At 43.3% G+C, this 16,564-nt stretch overlaps 1 protein-coding gene across 3 annotated transcripts in view; it reads left to right on the top strand.

Moving 5' to 3' along the window:
• Positions 1 to 16,564, top strand: part of LOC137306482 (nuclear RNA export factor 1-like) — a 72,205-nt gene that overhangs the window by 32,991 nt on the left and 22,650 nt on the right. For all 3 annotated transcript variants that reach the window (XM_067975742.1, XM_067975741.1, XM_067975740.1), the window contains 6 exons: positions 711 to 780; positions 2,026 to 2,114; positions 2,500 to 2,607; positions 8,718 to 8,827; positions 12,666 to 12,702; positions 13,338 to 13,406. In XM_067975742.1, the coding sequence (XP_067831843.1) occupies positions 711 to 780; positions 2,026 to 2,114; positions 2,500 to 2,607; positions 8,718 to 8,827; positions 12,666 to 12,702; positions 13,338 to 13,406 (483 nt within the window). The remainder of the gene's footprint in view (positions 1 to 710; positions 781 to 2,025; positions 2,115 to 2,499; positions 2,608 to 8,717; positions 8,828 to 12,665; positions 12,703 to 13,337; positions 13,407 to 16,564) is intronic.

The following is a 16,564-nucleotide window of genomic DNA, read 5'->3' as shown; positions in this document are numbered from 1 at the left end:
AGTGGGATAAAAATGCAACTATGAGCGACGAGTACAGCTGGCAGACGAGACTGGGAGGAGCGGCAAAGATCTGATGTAGCAGAAAGTGACAGATAAAGTAAAAAGCTCTCATTTGTATAGTGCCTTTCACGTCCTTCAAAGCACGTCGCAGCCGATGAATTATTTTTGAAGTGTAACTCTTTTTTGTAGGCAAACGTGGCAGCTAATTTGTAGACAAACAGCAGTGAGGTGAATGTGTAGTTAATCTGTATTTGGTTGAGGGATACACATTGGCAGGACACCAGGCGAACTCCCCATCGCCTCTTTGCATGGTGGCATGGTGTCTTTTAATGTCCTTGAGAGGGAAGTTTGGTTTAGTGCCTCATCCAAAAGTCAGCACCTCTGACAATGTTGCATCCCTCATTACTGCATTAGAGAGTCAACTTGGATTATAGGTTCATTCCTGCAGTGGCGCTATGACCTATGACCTTCTGACTTGGAGACTGGAGTGCTGCCACTTAGCCAAGGCTAACACTTTTGGAGGAAAAGCTTGTAGCTTTGCTTTCCAACTCAGCCAGAGCTGGACAGTAACTCTTGCTTGGCCATTTCTACAGAAGTCTCTAGTGTTACTTTAATTAGGCAGAATTTGAAGTGGGCAACAAGTTATCACTTTGACAGACATCAGTCACTGCTCCTTCATTTTACCTGAAAGATCTCCCTTTATCTTCCAGCAATGCATGAGTAAGCGTTATGATGGATCACAGCAGGCCCTGGACTTAAATAGCATACGCAGTGACCCAGGTACGGATTTGGGATTTCTTTTACCCAGTCTGTTCAATGTTTTCACATTTTGAGACTTCATGACTAGTTTACGTAATTAGAAGTAAATATTCATAAATTACGCTTGAAATGTACCCAGTTTTCTTCCCCTGCAAGTCGCATTTCACTCTTTCCCCCTCCTCCCCACCTCAGTCCTGACTTTTTTTGGGTTACAGTTCCACCGGTTCCTTTATTTGTGAACCCAGAGACTTGGGCGCCGATAATAATGGGGAGGGGTGAGGGCTAGATTTAGCGTCCGGGAAACCTGGAGAACCGGGTTTGCCGCAAGTCCTGCTGAATTTAATGGCAGGATCTGTACTTACATTTTTCAGATTGGTTTCCCGCCAGATTGAGAGCCTGACATCTGGGATTGGGGTGGGGGGGGTCCAATGTCGGGAGGAGGAGATTTTGGGGGGGGTCCGACATTGGGGACCAACCGATCGAGGGGATCCGATTGCCGGGAAGGAAGCAGCTAAGCTTGCTGGGCTGGGAGGAAGCACTCCTGCTCCTCCTGGCTCACAAGCAGTACTGGGAAGGCATTTGCCTGTTCCATTCAGCCGCTCCCGCCTCCCTTCAGCTGCCGGTTTCCCGAGGCCCAGAAAACCCGGCCCCCAGGAGTTAAATGGAAACAGGTTAAATTTGAAGCAAGCAGCCTCTTTAAAATATTTTTTAAGGTCAGACCCACTTCTGGAGAGCAGGTTAGTTGCCCACCCCACAACCTGCCTCTGTTAAAACCACAAGTGGGCGGGTTGGGGTCGGGCTTCTGATTTTTATTATTTTTAACCCCCACCCCACCCCCGGAGGGGTTAAAATTACCCCCATTGTGTTTGCAGGCTATTTGACCATGGCGGGTACCACAACTCTGTCTGACCCTGTCCTTATTTGATGTCCACCCCTCCTGCACATTCCTGCAAGGGGTCACTGGATGAAGATCGGGAGCAGGCACCCTGGCTGATTTTTCACTTTCCCACTTTGTGCCAGGGCACTGAGGGCTGTTTGTTGAACCACTAATGCTGTGCAGGTTGAGATCAGCCAACTCTGCACAGACCCGGGATTGAACCTACGACCTCCTGGTTGTATGGCTCAGTACCATACTGGACTGTGCAGTTACCCACTCATTTGCACCCCCCCCCCCCAGTTTAATAGGGAGCTTTATTGCACATTGACCACAGATAAGTAGTAATTACTGCTTCTGAATCTTAGCAACTATTCTCTTTTGTTGTTCAGACCTCGTCTCCCAGAATATCGATGTGGTGTTAAACAGAAGGAATTCTATGAATGCGGTCGTCAAAATAATAGAAGAAAATATTCCAGAGGTACGCAAGGTGCAGATACATTTTGAGAGGAGGGATTCTTATGTCTTAAATTTTCTATGACCATGGAAAGGTTTAAGCAGCCAGTTTCTGGAATTTAGTCGTCTTGTGAAGGAGATCTTTGCAGGGTTGTGTACCTTAAAAGCACGGCAGCAGCATTTGTAACAGTTTTAACAAGGAAGTCTAGTAATACTGTAATGTCTTTTACAGAACTAACAGGGGTTGAGTGTGCAGGCTGCTGCTGCTGATTTTATTAAAACTGTTGTCTTTTACAAGTGATGTGGGGGCCTGTCAGCCCCCCTATTTGGAATGCTGTTGGTGTCTCACTGTCTCAGATGATTATAACTGGCTAATGAATGGCATTGTGACTCGTGTACTGTTTTTGCAGTTGCTCTCTCTCAACCTGGGCAATAACAGGCTGTACAAGCTGGATGACCTGGCAGACCTGGTTTCCAAAGCTCCCAATTTGAAAATTTTGAATCTTTCCAGGAACGAGGTGAGTGTGCAGTAACGGCCAAGAGCTTAGTTATGTATCTTGTGCGGTCGGTGTCAGTTGTCCTTTGCAAAATACCTAGACCAGAGATTCCCGAACATTTTTGGCTGAGCACCCGCCCCCATCCCAAATCAATGGTTCATGTCCCATGTGTGCCCCCCCACCCACCCCGTTTCCAAGAGAGTTTTTTTGTGCATAGAAGAGGATTTTATTTTGTCAGCTAACATAACCTATTGCTTATGACAGAAAGCAACATAAATAGCACAGCACCGCTACCATTCTGCTGAATGAACTTGAACATAAGAGAACGCTTGATGTCTCACCTTTGCCTTCGTGAGTTGGATACGCCCTCTTTGTGGAATTTGATTTCCAGAGAGTTTCAGCCAGCCTCTACGTTCAAGAAGCTTCTAATACTTGTTTTCGATGTAAATAAGCAAGAAAAACCAACTGCACACGTGCACTGAGGCAAAGCACGCAGGTATTTTTATGGCTCTTTGGGACAATTCGGAGAGCTGTTTATGAATTGAGAGCCAAAACTTATCTCTCGAGTCACCGGCCACGTCGACCAGATTCACTCTTGTCCTTTGCTGCAAAGTCCTCTGAAAATGGATTCCAACCCCAGCTGAAATCCTGCAGTTCATTAGCCTCTCTTTTTTGGGTGAAAAATATTGGCTGGATTTTGTGCAACGATGAGAGATTCGCATCCAGAATTACACCTTAAACTTCCAGGCCTGACATTTGACATTTCGCAGTCCACAATGATGGAAACATAGCTACATTATCTTGCAGCACATGGCTACTCCACAGGAAAAGGTTTTCGGGCAAAACTCTGTACATTTTGTGCACAATGACAATATTACAGTTCAAAGCTTGCAAAGAAAGGTTAAATTCATTGATCTTGTCAAATATGTCAGCCAATTAGCCCAGTAAAACCTTAGCTACGTTTTTGCAGTTTTGTTTACTAATCCAATAATCAATACCTACTTCAATGATCTAGAAGTTTCTCCCCACTCTCTCTAGTGTCCTGCCTTTAACATTTTCTCCAGAACGTCGCAATCAGTTCTAACCCTGCGGTTGCGCACTGTCGCAAAGACCTGCAGAAATTGGAGAGATCAGAATGAAGCCTGGGTAATGTTTTCAGTAGACTGTGTCCTGCACTCTGACCCTTCCTAGTTGGCACCTCCGTTCCATGAAGGGCTTGCTGGAGACAATATTTTAAACGTCATTTGGCACAATGGTGCAACTGTGAGAGGGAACCAGACACGAGCTGTTGTATGGGTAAAGAACTCAATAGTTGCATAGCAGAAGACCAACGTAGCACCAGAAGAGGACCAGCATGAAAAAGTACAAATAGATTGGGCAAACCAAATTAGCACTACTACTATAGAGGATGAATTCCTGGAATGTATATGAGATGGTTTTCTAGATCAGTATTTTGAGGAACCACCTAGGGAACAGGCTATTTTAGATCTAGTATTGTGCAGTGAGAGGGTTAATTAATATACTTGTTGTAAAGGAGTCCTTAGGGAAGAGTGACCATAATATGATAGAATTCTTCATTAAGTTTGAAAGTGATGTAGTTCAATCCGAAACTAAATCTAAACAAAGGAAACTATGAAGGTATGAGGCGCAAGTTGGCTGTGGTTGATCGGGGAACTACATTAAAAGGTATGACGGTAGACAGGCAATGGCTAGCATTTAAAGAATTAATACATATTTTGCAACGAATATATATTCCTTTTAAGGCACGAAAACCCAACAGGAAGAGTGGTCCAACCGTGGCTAACGAGAAATTAAAGATAGTATTAAATCAAAGAAAGAGGCATATAAAGTTGCCAGAATAAGCAGTAAGCCCGAGGATTGGGAGTGTTTTAGAATTCAGCAAAGGAGGACCAAGAAACTGATAGAGAGGGAAAATAGCACATGAGAGTAAACTAGTGAGAAACATAAAAACGGACTGAAAAAGCTTCTATAGGTATGTAAAAAGGAAAAGACAGGCGAAGGCAAATGTGGGTCCCTTACAGACAGAGATGGGAGAATTTATAATGGGGAATAAGGAAATGGCAGAGAAATTAAACAAATACTTTGTGTCTGTCTTCACAGAAAAAGACACAAAAAACCTCCCAGAAATACTAGAGAACCAAGGATCTGGCAAGAATGAGGAACTGAAGGAAATTAGTATTAGTAAAAAAAAAAATAGTACTAGAGAAATTAATGGGATGGAAAGTTGATAAATCCCAAGGACCTGATGATCTACATCCCAGGGTTTTGAAAGAGGTGGCTGTAGAGATAGTGGATGCACTGGTTGTCATCTTCCAAAATTCTATAGATCCTGGAACAGTTCCTGCAGATTGGAGGGTAGCAAATATAATCCCACTATTTGAGAAAGGAGGGAGAGAGAAAACAGGGAACTACAGACCTGTTAGCCTGATATCAGTAGTAAGGAAAATGCTAGAATCTATTATAAAGGATGTGATAACAGGACACTTAGAAAATAATAATAGGATTTGGCAGAGTCAACATGGATTTATGGAAGGGAAATCATGTTTGACAAACCTATTGGAGTTCTTTGAGTATGTAACTAGTAGAATAGATAAGGGGGAACCAGTGAATGTGGTGTATTTGGATTTTCAGAATACTTTCGATAAGGTCCCACACAGGTGGTTGGTGAACAAAGTTAGAGGAATTGGGGGTAATATTGATTGAGAATTGGTTAACAGACAGAAAACAGAAAATAGCAATAAATGGGTCTTTTTCAGGTTGACAGACTGTGACTAGTGGGGTACTGCAGGGACTGGTGCTTGGGCCCCATAGCTACAATCTATATGAATGATTTGGATGAGGGGACCAAATGTAATATTTCCAAGTTTGCTGATGATACAAAACTAGGTGGGAATGTGAGTTGTGTGGAGGATGCAAAGAGGCTTCAAGGGGATATAGACAGGCTAAGTGAGTGGGCAAGAACATGATATTTGGAATATAATGTGGAAAAATGTGAAGTTACCCACTTTGGTAGGAAAAACAGAAATGCAAAGTATTTTTTAAAATGGTGACAGATTGGGAAATGTTGATGTTCAAAGGGACCTGGGTGTCCTTGTTCATGAGTCACTGAAAGCTAACATGCAGGTGCAGCAAGCAATTAGGAAGGCAAATGGTATGTTGGCCTTTATTGCAAGAGGATTTGAGTACAGGAGTAAAGATGTCTTACTGCAATTATATGGGGCCTTGGTGAGACCACACCTGGAGTATTGTGTACAATTTTGGTCTCCTTACCTAAGAAAGGATAAACTTGCCATAGAGGGAGTGCAACGAAGGTTCACCAGACTGATTCCTGGGATGGTGGGATTGTCGTATGAGGCGAGATTGAGTAGATTAGGCCTGTATTCTCGGGAGCTTAGAAGAATGAGAGGTGATCTCATTGAAACATACAAAATCTTTACAGGGCTCGACAGGGAGGATGTTTCCCCTGGCTGAGGAATCCAGTATCAGGGGTCACAGTCTCAGAATAAGGGGTAGGCCATTTAGGGCTGAGAGGAGGAGGAATTTCTTCACTCGGAGGGTGGTGAATCTTTGGAATTCTCTTCCCCAGAGGGCTGTGGAGGCTCAGTCATTGATTATATTCAAAACAGAGATCGATTGATTTCTAGATATTCAAGGCATCAAGGGATATGGGGATGGTGCAGGAAAATGGCGTTGAGGTAGAAGATCAGCCATGATCTTGTTAAATGGTTTTCTTAATGTTCTTAGGAAAATCAGGAATATAAAAGATAAACAGAAAAGTGGAGAATATCAAAATCAGTTACGGGAAGAGCCGCTTCATTTATCAGGGTTAGAATCCAATGAGGAGTTGTGGAGAAAATGTTAAAAACTGGACACTAGAGAGTGGGGAGAAACTTCTAGATGGGTACTCATTGAACTTAGTGTTTTGGAATTCGGGAGGTGCAGATATAGAGGACACTTAGTTTGTATCTTCCACAGTTCTTGTGAAGTTTTACTAACAACTGTATCAAAGAAGGTCTCTCCATCAGAACCCCTCTTCAAAGTCAACAGTTAACATGATTAACGTTATGGTTAACATTCAAGATCCTTTTTTAAAAAATATTTTAAAAAGGAGAGGACGGAACAAAGGTGTTCATGATAATTGCAGTTACTTGTGATTAAGTTTTAAACCGAATGCTGTTGCTGAGATGTCAGCCTGGACTTTATGACCATGTTATTTTAACACAATTGTAAAGCTCCACTGTTTAAAATAACGCCAATCAGAAAATGCAGGCTGTTTATACACGCACCCAGTACAAGTTCTTCAGCTTTCATTTATTGAAAACTAGCCCCTTGAGTACAACCAAAGCTATTATCCAACTGTCATGGCTTTGCGTACCTTTCAGAGTATCACCTAAAACCTAGTCTGTCGTGCCAAATAACTAACTCCCTCAAACTCTCGTGCTAAGCTGATGCTGGCTGGGCTGGGGGCTGCTCGCAGCGTCGCTAAGAGGAAGAACACCAGGGACGTGATGCTGGAGGAGACTGAGCAGGTGGACATTGGCGCTTTGCTCTTATTCCAACTCCTCCTCCCCGTGCCCCCGATAACCTTGTTGTGGCGTTTTCCCCCCCCCCACCCAACCTCGGTGGGTGCGCCGCCCAGTTTGAGAACCTCTGATCTAGACTGATAAGGCACGTGGAGCTCCGCCACAAGAGTTGGGCTACAGACGACATCTTGCAAAGATCAAAGAACTCTGAAGTAAAAAATACAGCATAGCTGCTCCCTGATGGTTAATACAGTCTACAGCTGAGCCACACAGACAGGAATGTCACAACTTGGTTCACAGGTCTGTTCCAAGTTAGCTGATCTCAGTTGGCAACAGCAGTAGGGGCACTACGATGGACCCCACTGCTCCTTGACTAGAAGGGGTAAAATCTAATCGCTCTCCAGTGACTCCTGCTGGTAAGTGCACGTGTGTGGGTGGCTGTTGAGAGCAGGGTTGGCTCTGGTTGTGATGACTGTAGTTGAATAGCCTGCCAACACTGTTCAGGCTCATGCATGAGGAATGGGCATGGTAACAGTGGACTGCTGACACTGGCAATGTACCCAAGTGTAAGTCAAGGTAGCGGTTGGGAAGGAGTAAATTTATAGTTCGAATATTAGCCCAGCGTGTTAGGTTAATAATATGTATTCACTTCAATTTCTAGTAAGCAGCATTGGTCTCGTGCTACAAAGGTGCTGAATCTGAAATTGTAGCTTGTGTAATCCTTCCAAAAATGCATTGATTCAAGAGAAATAAGTGACGTCACTGAAGGATGACGTTCGGTGACAACAGCCCATGGGACAACTTAATCCCGTACTTCCACTGGTGTTCTCAACTCCTTCTTTTGAAGGAATACACGTTCCACAGAGAGACGTTCCCACAAATGTACAAATACTGCCTTTGCTGCCAACTCCCACAGCACTTCGGTTATCAGTGGGCCTCTAGAAATTTGCTGTTTAATAACTAACTTTGCATTGTGATGGACAAACTTAAAGCAACACCTGGTCCATCTCTTATACTTTAAATTCCTGATCCTCAAACACACCGCGACAGTTTTGAAGTTTGTTTGCTATTGGTTTTAACCATTGCCTTTTATTGCGGTTATTATATTATTTGCGGTTATTTTAATGACTGAGGTTGTGTTGCTGAAACGTACGAAACTGATAAAAAAGACATTGAGTTTTTCTAAATGTGCAATGCAAGATAAAGTATACACTGGATTGCACACGGGAGCAGTTGTACAGTTATCACGCACAGCATTTATGGGAACATACATTGATTTAATGTCTGTCGCTATTGCCGTGCACTGTGGAATAGTAATGTTACATACTTCGAGAAAGGATTTTTGATTGAGTAACATGCATTGTCTAGCCTTCGATTTTAACAGATATATTTATTCTTTGGAAAACCTTACCTGGCAGAGGCTGCCAGTAGCATAATTTTGACCTCTTAAATTGAAGAAATTTCAAGTGAGTGGGTAGCACAGGTATTTGAGTGCTGTGCCTAGAAGCAGAGGTAGTGGCTTATTTTATTTTAGTTTAAATAATTGCGGTCTCCTAAAAGAACAATGCAAAATAAATCTCTATTTAGCTCAAATCCGAAAGAGATCTGGACAAAATAAAAGGCTTCAAGCTGGAAGAGCTATGGTTGGATGGGAACACTCTTTGTGACAGCTTCCGGGATCAGGCTACGTACGTCAGGTCAGTGGAAGGACCCCTTGCTCTGGTTTTGTTCCAGGATGCCTCACAAATGGCGCACAATATATTTTTCCCTAACTTAATCAGTTCTGGTGCTAACTTATTTCAATTTATAAGTAATTCAATTTTTTCACTAATTTCTTTACATTGGAATTTTAGTAATATTTGTGAAACTTCAGAATTATTTCCCATGTAGTTAATTTATATGTGCTATTGGTGTTTTATGTATAAATGCATAACCTAAGCAGTTATGTACCCTTTTTATTTCCAAAGTGAATATTTTTCTCAGCAGGTCTGGTGTGCAGGCTGTTAAACTTTTTTTTTAGTGTTTTTAATTTAACTACTTTTTCAAAAAATGTAGGGCTAAATCTGTTACTGGTGGAAAAACTATGGATTAATCCCTAATAGATCTCTCCTTTTGGGGCTCAGAATGGGGTGGGGGGGGTCGAAGCTGACTGCAGTCCAAAGAAGCCCTAGTTATGTTTTCTTTCCTGTTCAACTTTATAACCAGTAAATTGAAGTGTTTTTTATGTTGTAGTCACAGAGGTTGCAAAATGTTAAGTGCCTTAAGACTCATGGAGCGATCGTTTAGCCAAAAGATTCTTAGCAAACGTCTCCTCACATTCCCAAAAGCTTTGAATGATCTCAAAAGCCAATGATTACACAAATAAGCCAACTCTTCTGTAACTTTGCCTCAGAGATTGAATTGCAAGCCTGCGACAACAATTGCACGTTGCCGAATTTTTAAAACAAGAAGACTTGAACCATCGCCTGTGTCTGTCCTTGCGTCTGTGAAGTGGGTCCACGGTTTTTCCTTTTTGGCCAGTGAAGAAGGCTGGTTAGCCAGTGACGGGTAAGATTCCTCAGGAGAGGAACAACCTAAGACAGGCACAGCCGTGCATTGGCCTCCAGAATAGTAGCGTGGTCATGTGGCTTTGGCACATTCCTGGCTTTTGCATCTGACTTGGGAGAGTTTGACTAGTCGAAGAGTTTTGCCTGGCAAAGCAACTTGATGGGAGAAAATTATGCAGCTTGCACATTGTATGCAACCTCATGTTATTTTTTGACAACAGTTTTGAAAAAGATTGATGTGACAAAATTGTCAGTGCCAAGTTTGTGAGCATGCTAAAGAGCAGTCTTTTGGAGACGACTTTGAAAACAAATCTGCCTTTGGGAGGGAGGAAGAACTCATTGAGGCATACCACATTTAATTTGGCACAAAATCAGTAACTGCTTATATAAAAACATTTTGATATAATTTAATATGGGCAATACTAACAGGTAATTGGTTAACTAGATGTTCTTTGGACAGCAGTTCTCTTTGTTCTACCCTCTGTCCTCTTTCACTGTCTTTATCCTCGTGTTCTCATGCTTTCGCTATCTTTTTTCTTTCTTTCACTTTTTTTCTTCCTCGTTCTTTTCTTTTTTTAATCTTTTTTTTCCTTGTTCTCTCACTCTGTCCCTTTTTGAGGCCCTTTTTGTCTTTTTAAATTTAGATTCACCAACCAATTTTTATTAATTGTTCACTCCCCATGTACAATAATCATTTGGGCGGAGTTAGTAACTAGCACCTCAGTGCAGTCACATTGGCTTAATCCTTCTCCCCACCCAATCTTAACTAACCATAGTGTTGGTGTCTCTTTTTCCATCATTGATCCTGTTAACTATCGCCTCTGTGCAGGTGAGTGATAGCTTGGTAAGTAAACAGAACCTGAATATGTTTGCGATTGAGGGCAGTGTTGCTTTTAGTTGGCCTAATTAGGCTGCATTTCAAACTTTTAAAGATTAAATGCACCCAAGACTGAATTTTACTATTATTATTCATCTGAACTGATGACTCCCAAGCTAGTTTGTTGTGTCTTCATTTATCCAGGCTCTTGTGTTCTTTGTAGCCGCTGGGCTGGGATTTGTGATTGTATGTGGAATTGCTCCAAGTTAGAGTAAATTCTCTATCATTTAAAATCGGCAATATTTAATTATTTCATGCACTTGTAAAAACCAATTAGTCTGCTACACTAAGTATCCAGAGCCAGATGGAAGTAGTGGGATTTAATGTAGCACAAATGTGTTGTGTACTGGACCGGAAGGTAATTTTGCCCCTAACTCTGAAAGTTTGCAAGTGTGCATAAAGAGATTTTTCTTTTCTTCTCCGCGCCCAGGAGCATATTTATGTCGACAGTGTAATATAAATTTCTTGGTGGATTTGAGATTTTTGAAGTCTTTTTAATATGGCCAAAATAGACCAACGAAAAGCTTACTGTCACGGCAGGCTTAATTGTTGATTTTAAAACTTTTAATGGGTAATTTTTGAAGTATTAAAATACATTCTGATTTTGATAGATGATGCATTGTACGAAATTTTGTGTTTTTAAAAAAATTTATATGATGATGGATGTCCAGACCCAAAGCAGCAGAATCATTTCCAATAACACTCCCCAGACCCTGTCTATTCCTCCCAAACATTGTCCCTGTGCGCTCTAACTTGCAGCCTGCCACTGTGAAAAAGAAAATCAGTCTTCTGATCGGATAGTTTGTGAATAATCTCCGCTCCAAATGAAATAGTTTGCATATTCCACGCAACTTCACTTAAATGTGCAAAATAGTGCTGTCAAAAGAATATGAAGCAGCCAGTACACTGGCTAAACGCAGCCATGGGGGAAACAACAATTTGCATTTACACAGCACCTTTAACCTAGTAAAACATCCCAAGGCGCTTCACAGGAGCGCTTTCAAACAAAGTTTGACACTGAACAACATAAGGAGATATTAGGGTAGGCGGCCAAAAGCTTGGTCAATGAGGTAGGTTTGAAGGAGCGTCTTAAAGGAGGAGAGAGAGGCGGAGAGGTTTAGGGAGGGAATTCCGGAGCTTAGGGCCCAGGCAGCTGAAGGCACGGCGCCAATGGCGGAGCGATGAAAATCGGGGATGCACAAGAGGCCAGAATTGGAGAAGCGCAGAGATCTCGGAGGGTTGTAGGGGCCGGAGGAGGTTGGAGAGATAGGGAGGGACGAGGCCATGGAGGGATTTGAAAACAAGGATGAGAATTTTAAAATCGAGCCATTTCCGGACCGGGAACCACTCCAGTTGTGAATGGATACTTTGATGGAACAGTCTGGGACCTGCTATTTGGATGACTGACAGTGTTATGTTCAAATAATTAACTGTAGCTGACTGGACTGTTTCACGCTGTCAGGCTAACCTGTTACAGGATGTGACGCAGGAACCGGCCCTTTACACGTGGAAGTAGAAAGTGGTTTTCGGATTTTATCACAAGAGACCCAGCGATTCAAATGGCCTTTATTTTAACACTAATAAACGCCCTCCTGAGAAATAAGGGGTCCTATCCGTTTTAAAGGCAGCACAAATCAAGATTTTAAAATCTTTGTTAGTTTGGTGGATCTATTTTAATTCTGCTAGTCCCAAACACGTTGGAGTGAGCCCAGGGTTGACTGGTAAGATCACATGTACTGGGGAGATCTCTGTAGCTCAATTTGATGCAAGGGGCATTCTTCACATGCTATTTTAAAATAGTTTGTCTGGGTTAATCAAAAAAGATTCTGCCTTTTATTGAGGTGCCTTTCCTGATTGAGGAACTGGTCCATAAATCTCCCAGCTGGGAAAGGAACTTCTACGGTCTTGAGCATCCACGTTTAACATTTGTTAGTTCAGTAAAGGTTTGAAAAGAGACTGGTTTTGTTTGAGTCACTCAGCATCCAGTGGGTGAAAGTGACTCGGGGGTTCTGCGGGGCCACTCTTGTGTATTGGCCATGCTTCGGTAGAAGTTTTCTCACTGTGTTACTTTTTGTTTGTTTCACTTCTCTCCCTCTTTGCAATATTTGACAGTGCTATCAGGGAAAAATTTCCAAAGCTGCTCAGACTGGTAAGTACATCACACATGGGTTTCTCTATACTGACGCAGGGTTTAAAAAGTCAAAAGTTGAAGGATGTTTATGTTTGCTCTGTTTGTTTCCACTGGCAGGAGGACTGGAAACCAGGGGACACATTTAAAATTATTGGCAAAAAACCCAGGGGGGAGATGAGAATTTTTTTTACTCAGAGTTATGTTTGGCTGTAAGGGCGGTGGAAGCAGATTCAATAGTAACACTCAAAAGGGAATTGGACAAATACTTGGAAAGGAAAAAGTTGCAGGGCTGTGGGGAAAGAGCAGGGGGGAGCGGGACTAATTGGATAGCTCTTTCAGAGAACAGGCATGAAGGGCCGAATGGCAGCCTCCTGTGATTTTACTATAATATAATGGGGTGATTTTCATGCCCCAGTTGAACTTTTACTCTGGATATTTATACTTCAGCCACTTACGTTATTGGTCCAATTCAGTAATGTTGGACTGTAATTATATTTTTAAGTTCAGTGGTTCAGTCAACATCAAAGTCTTTTGTCCATGTTTTTGTTTATCTTTGGCTGGGTTGGCAATGGATGGGGTTATTTAAAGCGCTCGGTGCTGGGTTATCTGCTAGCTCAGATTCTCCTGACTCGCACCTGGTTTTCTACCCATAGGACGGCCATGAGCTCCCTCCTCCAATTTCCTTTGACGTTGAGACACCAACCACACTTCCTTCATGCAAGGTACAGTATGATCAGACTGCTTTGATAGAGATAGATGGCACACGTTACTAGTTATCTTCTGCTAAAGTGTGCTTGGTGCTGCAGAAGAGCAGGGGGATTTGGTGGGGGAGAGAGGTTCACAACGTGAAGAGGCAGCACCTTAGATTGATGAGACTGTAAAACAAAACAATGTTGGAATTCTAGGTTTTATCGTGGCTATAATCTATAAAAGCCCAGAGGTAATGATGAGCTATAAGACCTCAGTTAGAGTACTCTGTGCAGTATTAGATTCCACGCTATGAGAAAGATATTGAGGCTTTAGGGAAGATACAATGCAATTTCACCAGGTTGTTACCTGGTGTGAGGAAATACAAATATATGAAGAAAGACTTGAAAATTAAGGCCTTTTTCATTAGAATAATGCAGATTGTGGGACGATATGATAGACGTGATTAAAATTATGAAAGGATGAAACGTGGCAGATAGAAGCAGATTGTTTCCAGTAGGCTAGAACGAGGGACCATAGATACAAGATTAAATGGAAGATATTTAGAACAGAGGGCAGGAGAAACTTAAGGCTCTGGAGTTCACTTCCAGGGTTAGTGGTTGAGGAAGAAACTGTCAGCAGTCAAGATTAGACTGGATAAGGGGATGAGGAGTATTGGATCAGGGTGGGTAAATATGATTGGGACTGTTTGCTTACATGGAGGTTAAACACTGACACTGACACGGACTGTTTGGGCTGAATGGCCTGTTTTGTAACTTCTATGTATTTCTGTAAGTTCTTCCAATAACCTGTGTCTTAAAATGTTCTGAGTTTTCATGGAATCCAGAGTTCGAACCAGTACTGAGGGAGTGCTGCACTGTCAGAAGTGCCGTCTTTTGGATGAGACGTTAAACCGAGGCCCCGTCTGCCCCTCTCAGGTGGATGTAAAAGATCCCACGGCCACTATTGGAAGAAGAGCAGGGGGAGTTCTCCCCGGTGTCCTGGGGCCAATATTTATCCCTCAACCAATGCCATCAAAAACAGATCAGTTGGTCATTTGTGGCTTGTGGGATCTTGCTGTGTGCAAGTTGGCTGCCTTATTTGCTTTCACAACAACCGTACACTTAAGAAGTAATACATGGGTTGTAAAGCACTTTGGGACACGCTATAAATATAAGCTGCCATGTTAATGCAAGTTCTTTTTCTTTCAAGCAAGGTGTCTTCAAAACACAGATGTCAGTACGGTAGCATAGTGGTTATGTTACTAGGCTAGTAATCCAGAGGCCTGGACTAAAATCCAGAGTCATGAGTTCAAATCCCGCCACGGCAGCTGGCGAATTTAAATTCAATTAATTAAATTAAATTAATTAATTAAATAAAAAAATCTGGAATTAAAATACTAGTATCAGTAATGATGGCCATGAAACTACCGGATTGTCGTAAAAACCCATCTGGTTCACTAATGTCCTTTAGGGAAGGAAGCCTGCCGCCCTTACCCGGTCTGGCCTATATGTGACTCCAGACCCACAGCAATGTGGTTGATTCTTAATTGCCCTCTGAAATGGCCGAGCAAGCCACTCAGTTGTAAAATCTCACTACGAAAAGTCATAATAAGAATAAAACCGGACGGACCACCTGGCATTGGACCACTAGGCACCGGACACGACAACGGCAAAACACCAAGCCCAGTCGACCCTGCAAGGTCCTCCTTACTAACATCTGGGGACTTGTGCCAAAGTTGGGAGAGCTGTCCCACAGACTAGTCAAGCAACAGCCTGACATAGCCATACTCACAGAATCATATCTTTCAGCCAACGTCCCAGACTCTTCCATCACCATCCCTGGGTATGTCCTGTCCCACCGGCAGGACAGACCCACCAGAGGTGGCGGTACAGTGATATACAGTCAGGAGGGAGTGGCCCTGGGAGTCCTCAACATTGACTCTGGACCCCATGAAATCTCATGGCATCAGGTCAAACATGGGCAAGGAAACCTCCTGCTGATTACCACCTACCGTCCTCCCTCAGCTGATGAATCAGTCCTCCTCCATGTTGAGCACCACTTGGAGGAAGCACTGAGGGTAGCAAGGGCACAAAATGTACTCTGGGTGGGGGACTTCAATGTCCATCACCAAGAGTGGCTCGGCAGCACCACTACTGACCGAGCTGGCCGAGTCCTGAAGGACATAGCTGCCAGACTGGGCCTGCGGCAGGTGGTGAGCGAACCAACACGAGGGAAAAACTTACTTGACCTCGTCCTCACCAATCTACCTGTCGCAAATGCATCTGTCCATGACAGTATTGGTAGGAGTGACCACCGCACAGTCCTCGTAGAGATGAAATCCCGTCTTCGCACTGAGGACACCATCCAACGTGTTGTGTGGCACTACTTCTGTGCTAAATGGGATAGATTCAGAACAGATCTAGCAGCTCAAAACTGGGCATCCATGAGGCGCTGTGGGCCATCAGCAGCAGCAGAATTGTATTCCAGCACAATCTGTAACCTCATGGCCCGGCATATTCCTCACTCTACCATTACCAACAAGCCAGGGGATCAACCCTGGTTCAATGAGGAGTGTAGAAGAGCATGCCAGGAACAGCACCAGGCGTACCTAAAAATGAGGTGCCAACCTGGTGAAGCTACAACTCAGGACTACATGCATGCTAAACAGCGGAAGCAACATGCTATAGACAGAGCTAAGCGATTCCACAACCAACGGATCAGATCAAAGCTCTGCAGTCCTGCCACATCCAGTCGTGAATGGTGGTGGACAATTAAACAACTAACAGGAGGAGGAGGCTCCGTGAACATCCCCATTCTCAATGATGGCGGAGTCCAGCACGTGAGTGCAAAAGACAAGGCTGAAGCGTTTGCAACCATCTTCAGCCAGAAGTGCCGAGTGGATAATCCATCTCCGCCTCCTCCCGGTATCCCCACCATCACGGAAGCCAGTCTTCGGCCAATTCGATTCACTCCACGTGATATCAAGAAACGGCTGAGTGCACTGGATACAGCAAAGGCTATGGGCCCCGACAACATCCCAGCTGTAGTGCTGAAGACTTGTGCTCCAGAACTAGCTGCGCCTCTAGCCAAGCTGTTCCAGTACAGCTACAACACTGGCATCCACCCGACAATGTGGAAAATTGCCCAGGTATGTCCTGTCCACAAAAAGCAGGACAAATCCAATCCGGCC

The sequence above is a fragment of the Heptranchias perlo genome, chromosome 43, assembly GCF_035084215.1.
Source record: "Heptranchias perlo isolate sHepPer1 chromosome 43, sHepPer1.hap1, whole genome shotgun sequence".
NCBI classification, from domain to species: Eukaryota; Metazoa; Chordata; class Chondrichthyes; order Hexanchiformes; family Hexanchidae; genus Heptranchias; species Heptranchias perlo.
The sequence above is the reverse complement of the archived record's forward strand: the minus strand, read 5'-3'. Positions and strand labels throughout refer to the sequence as shown.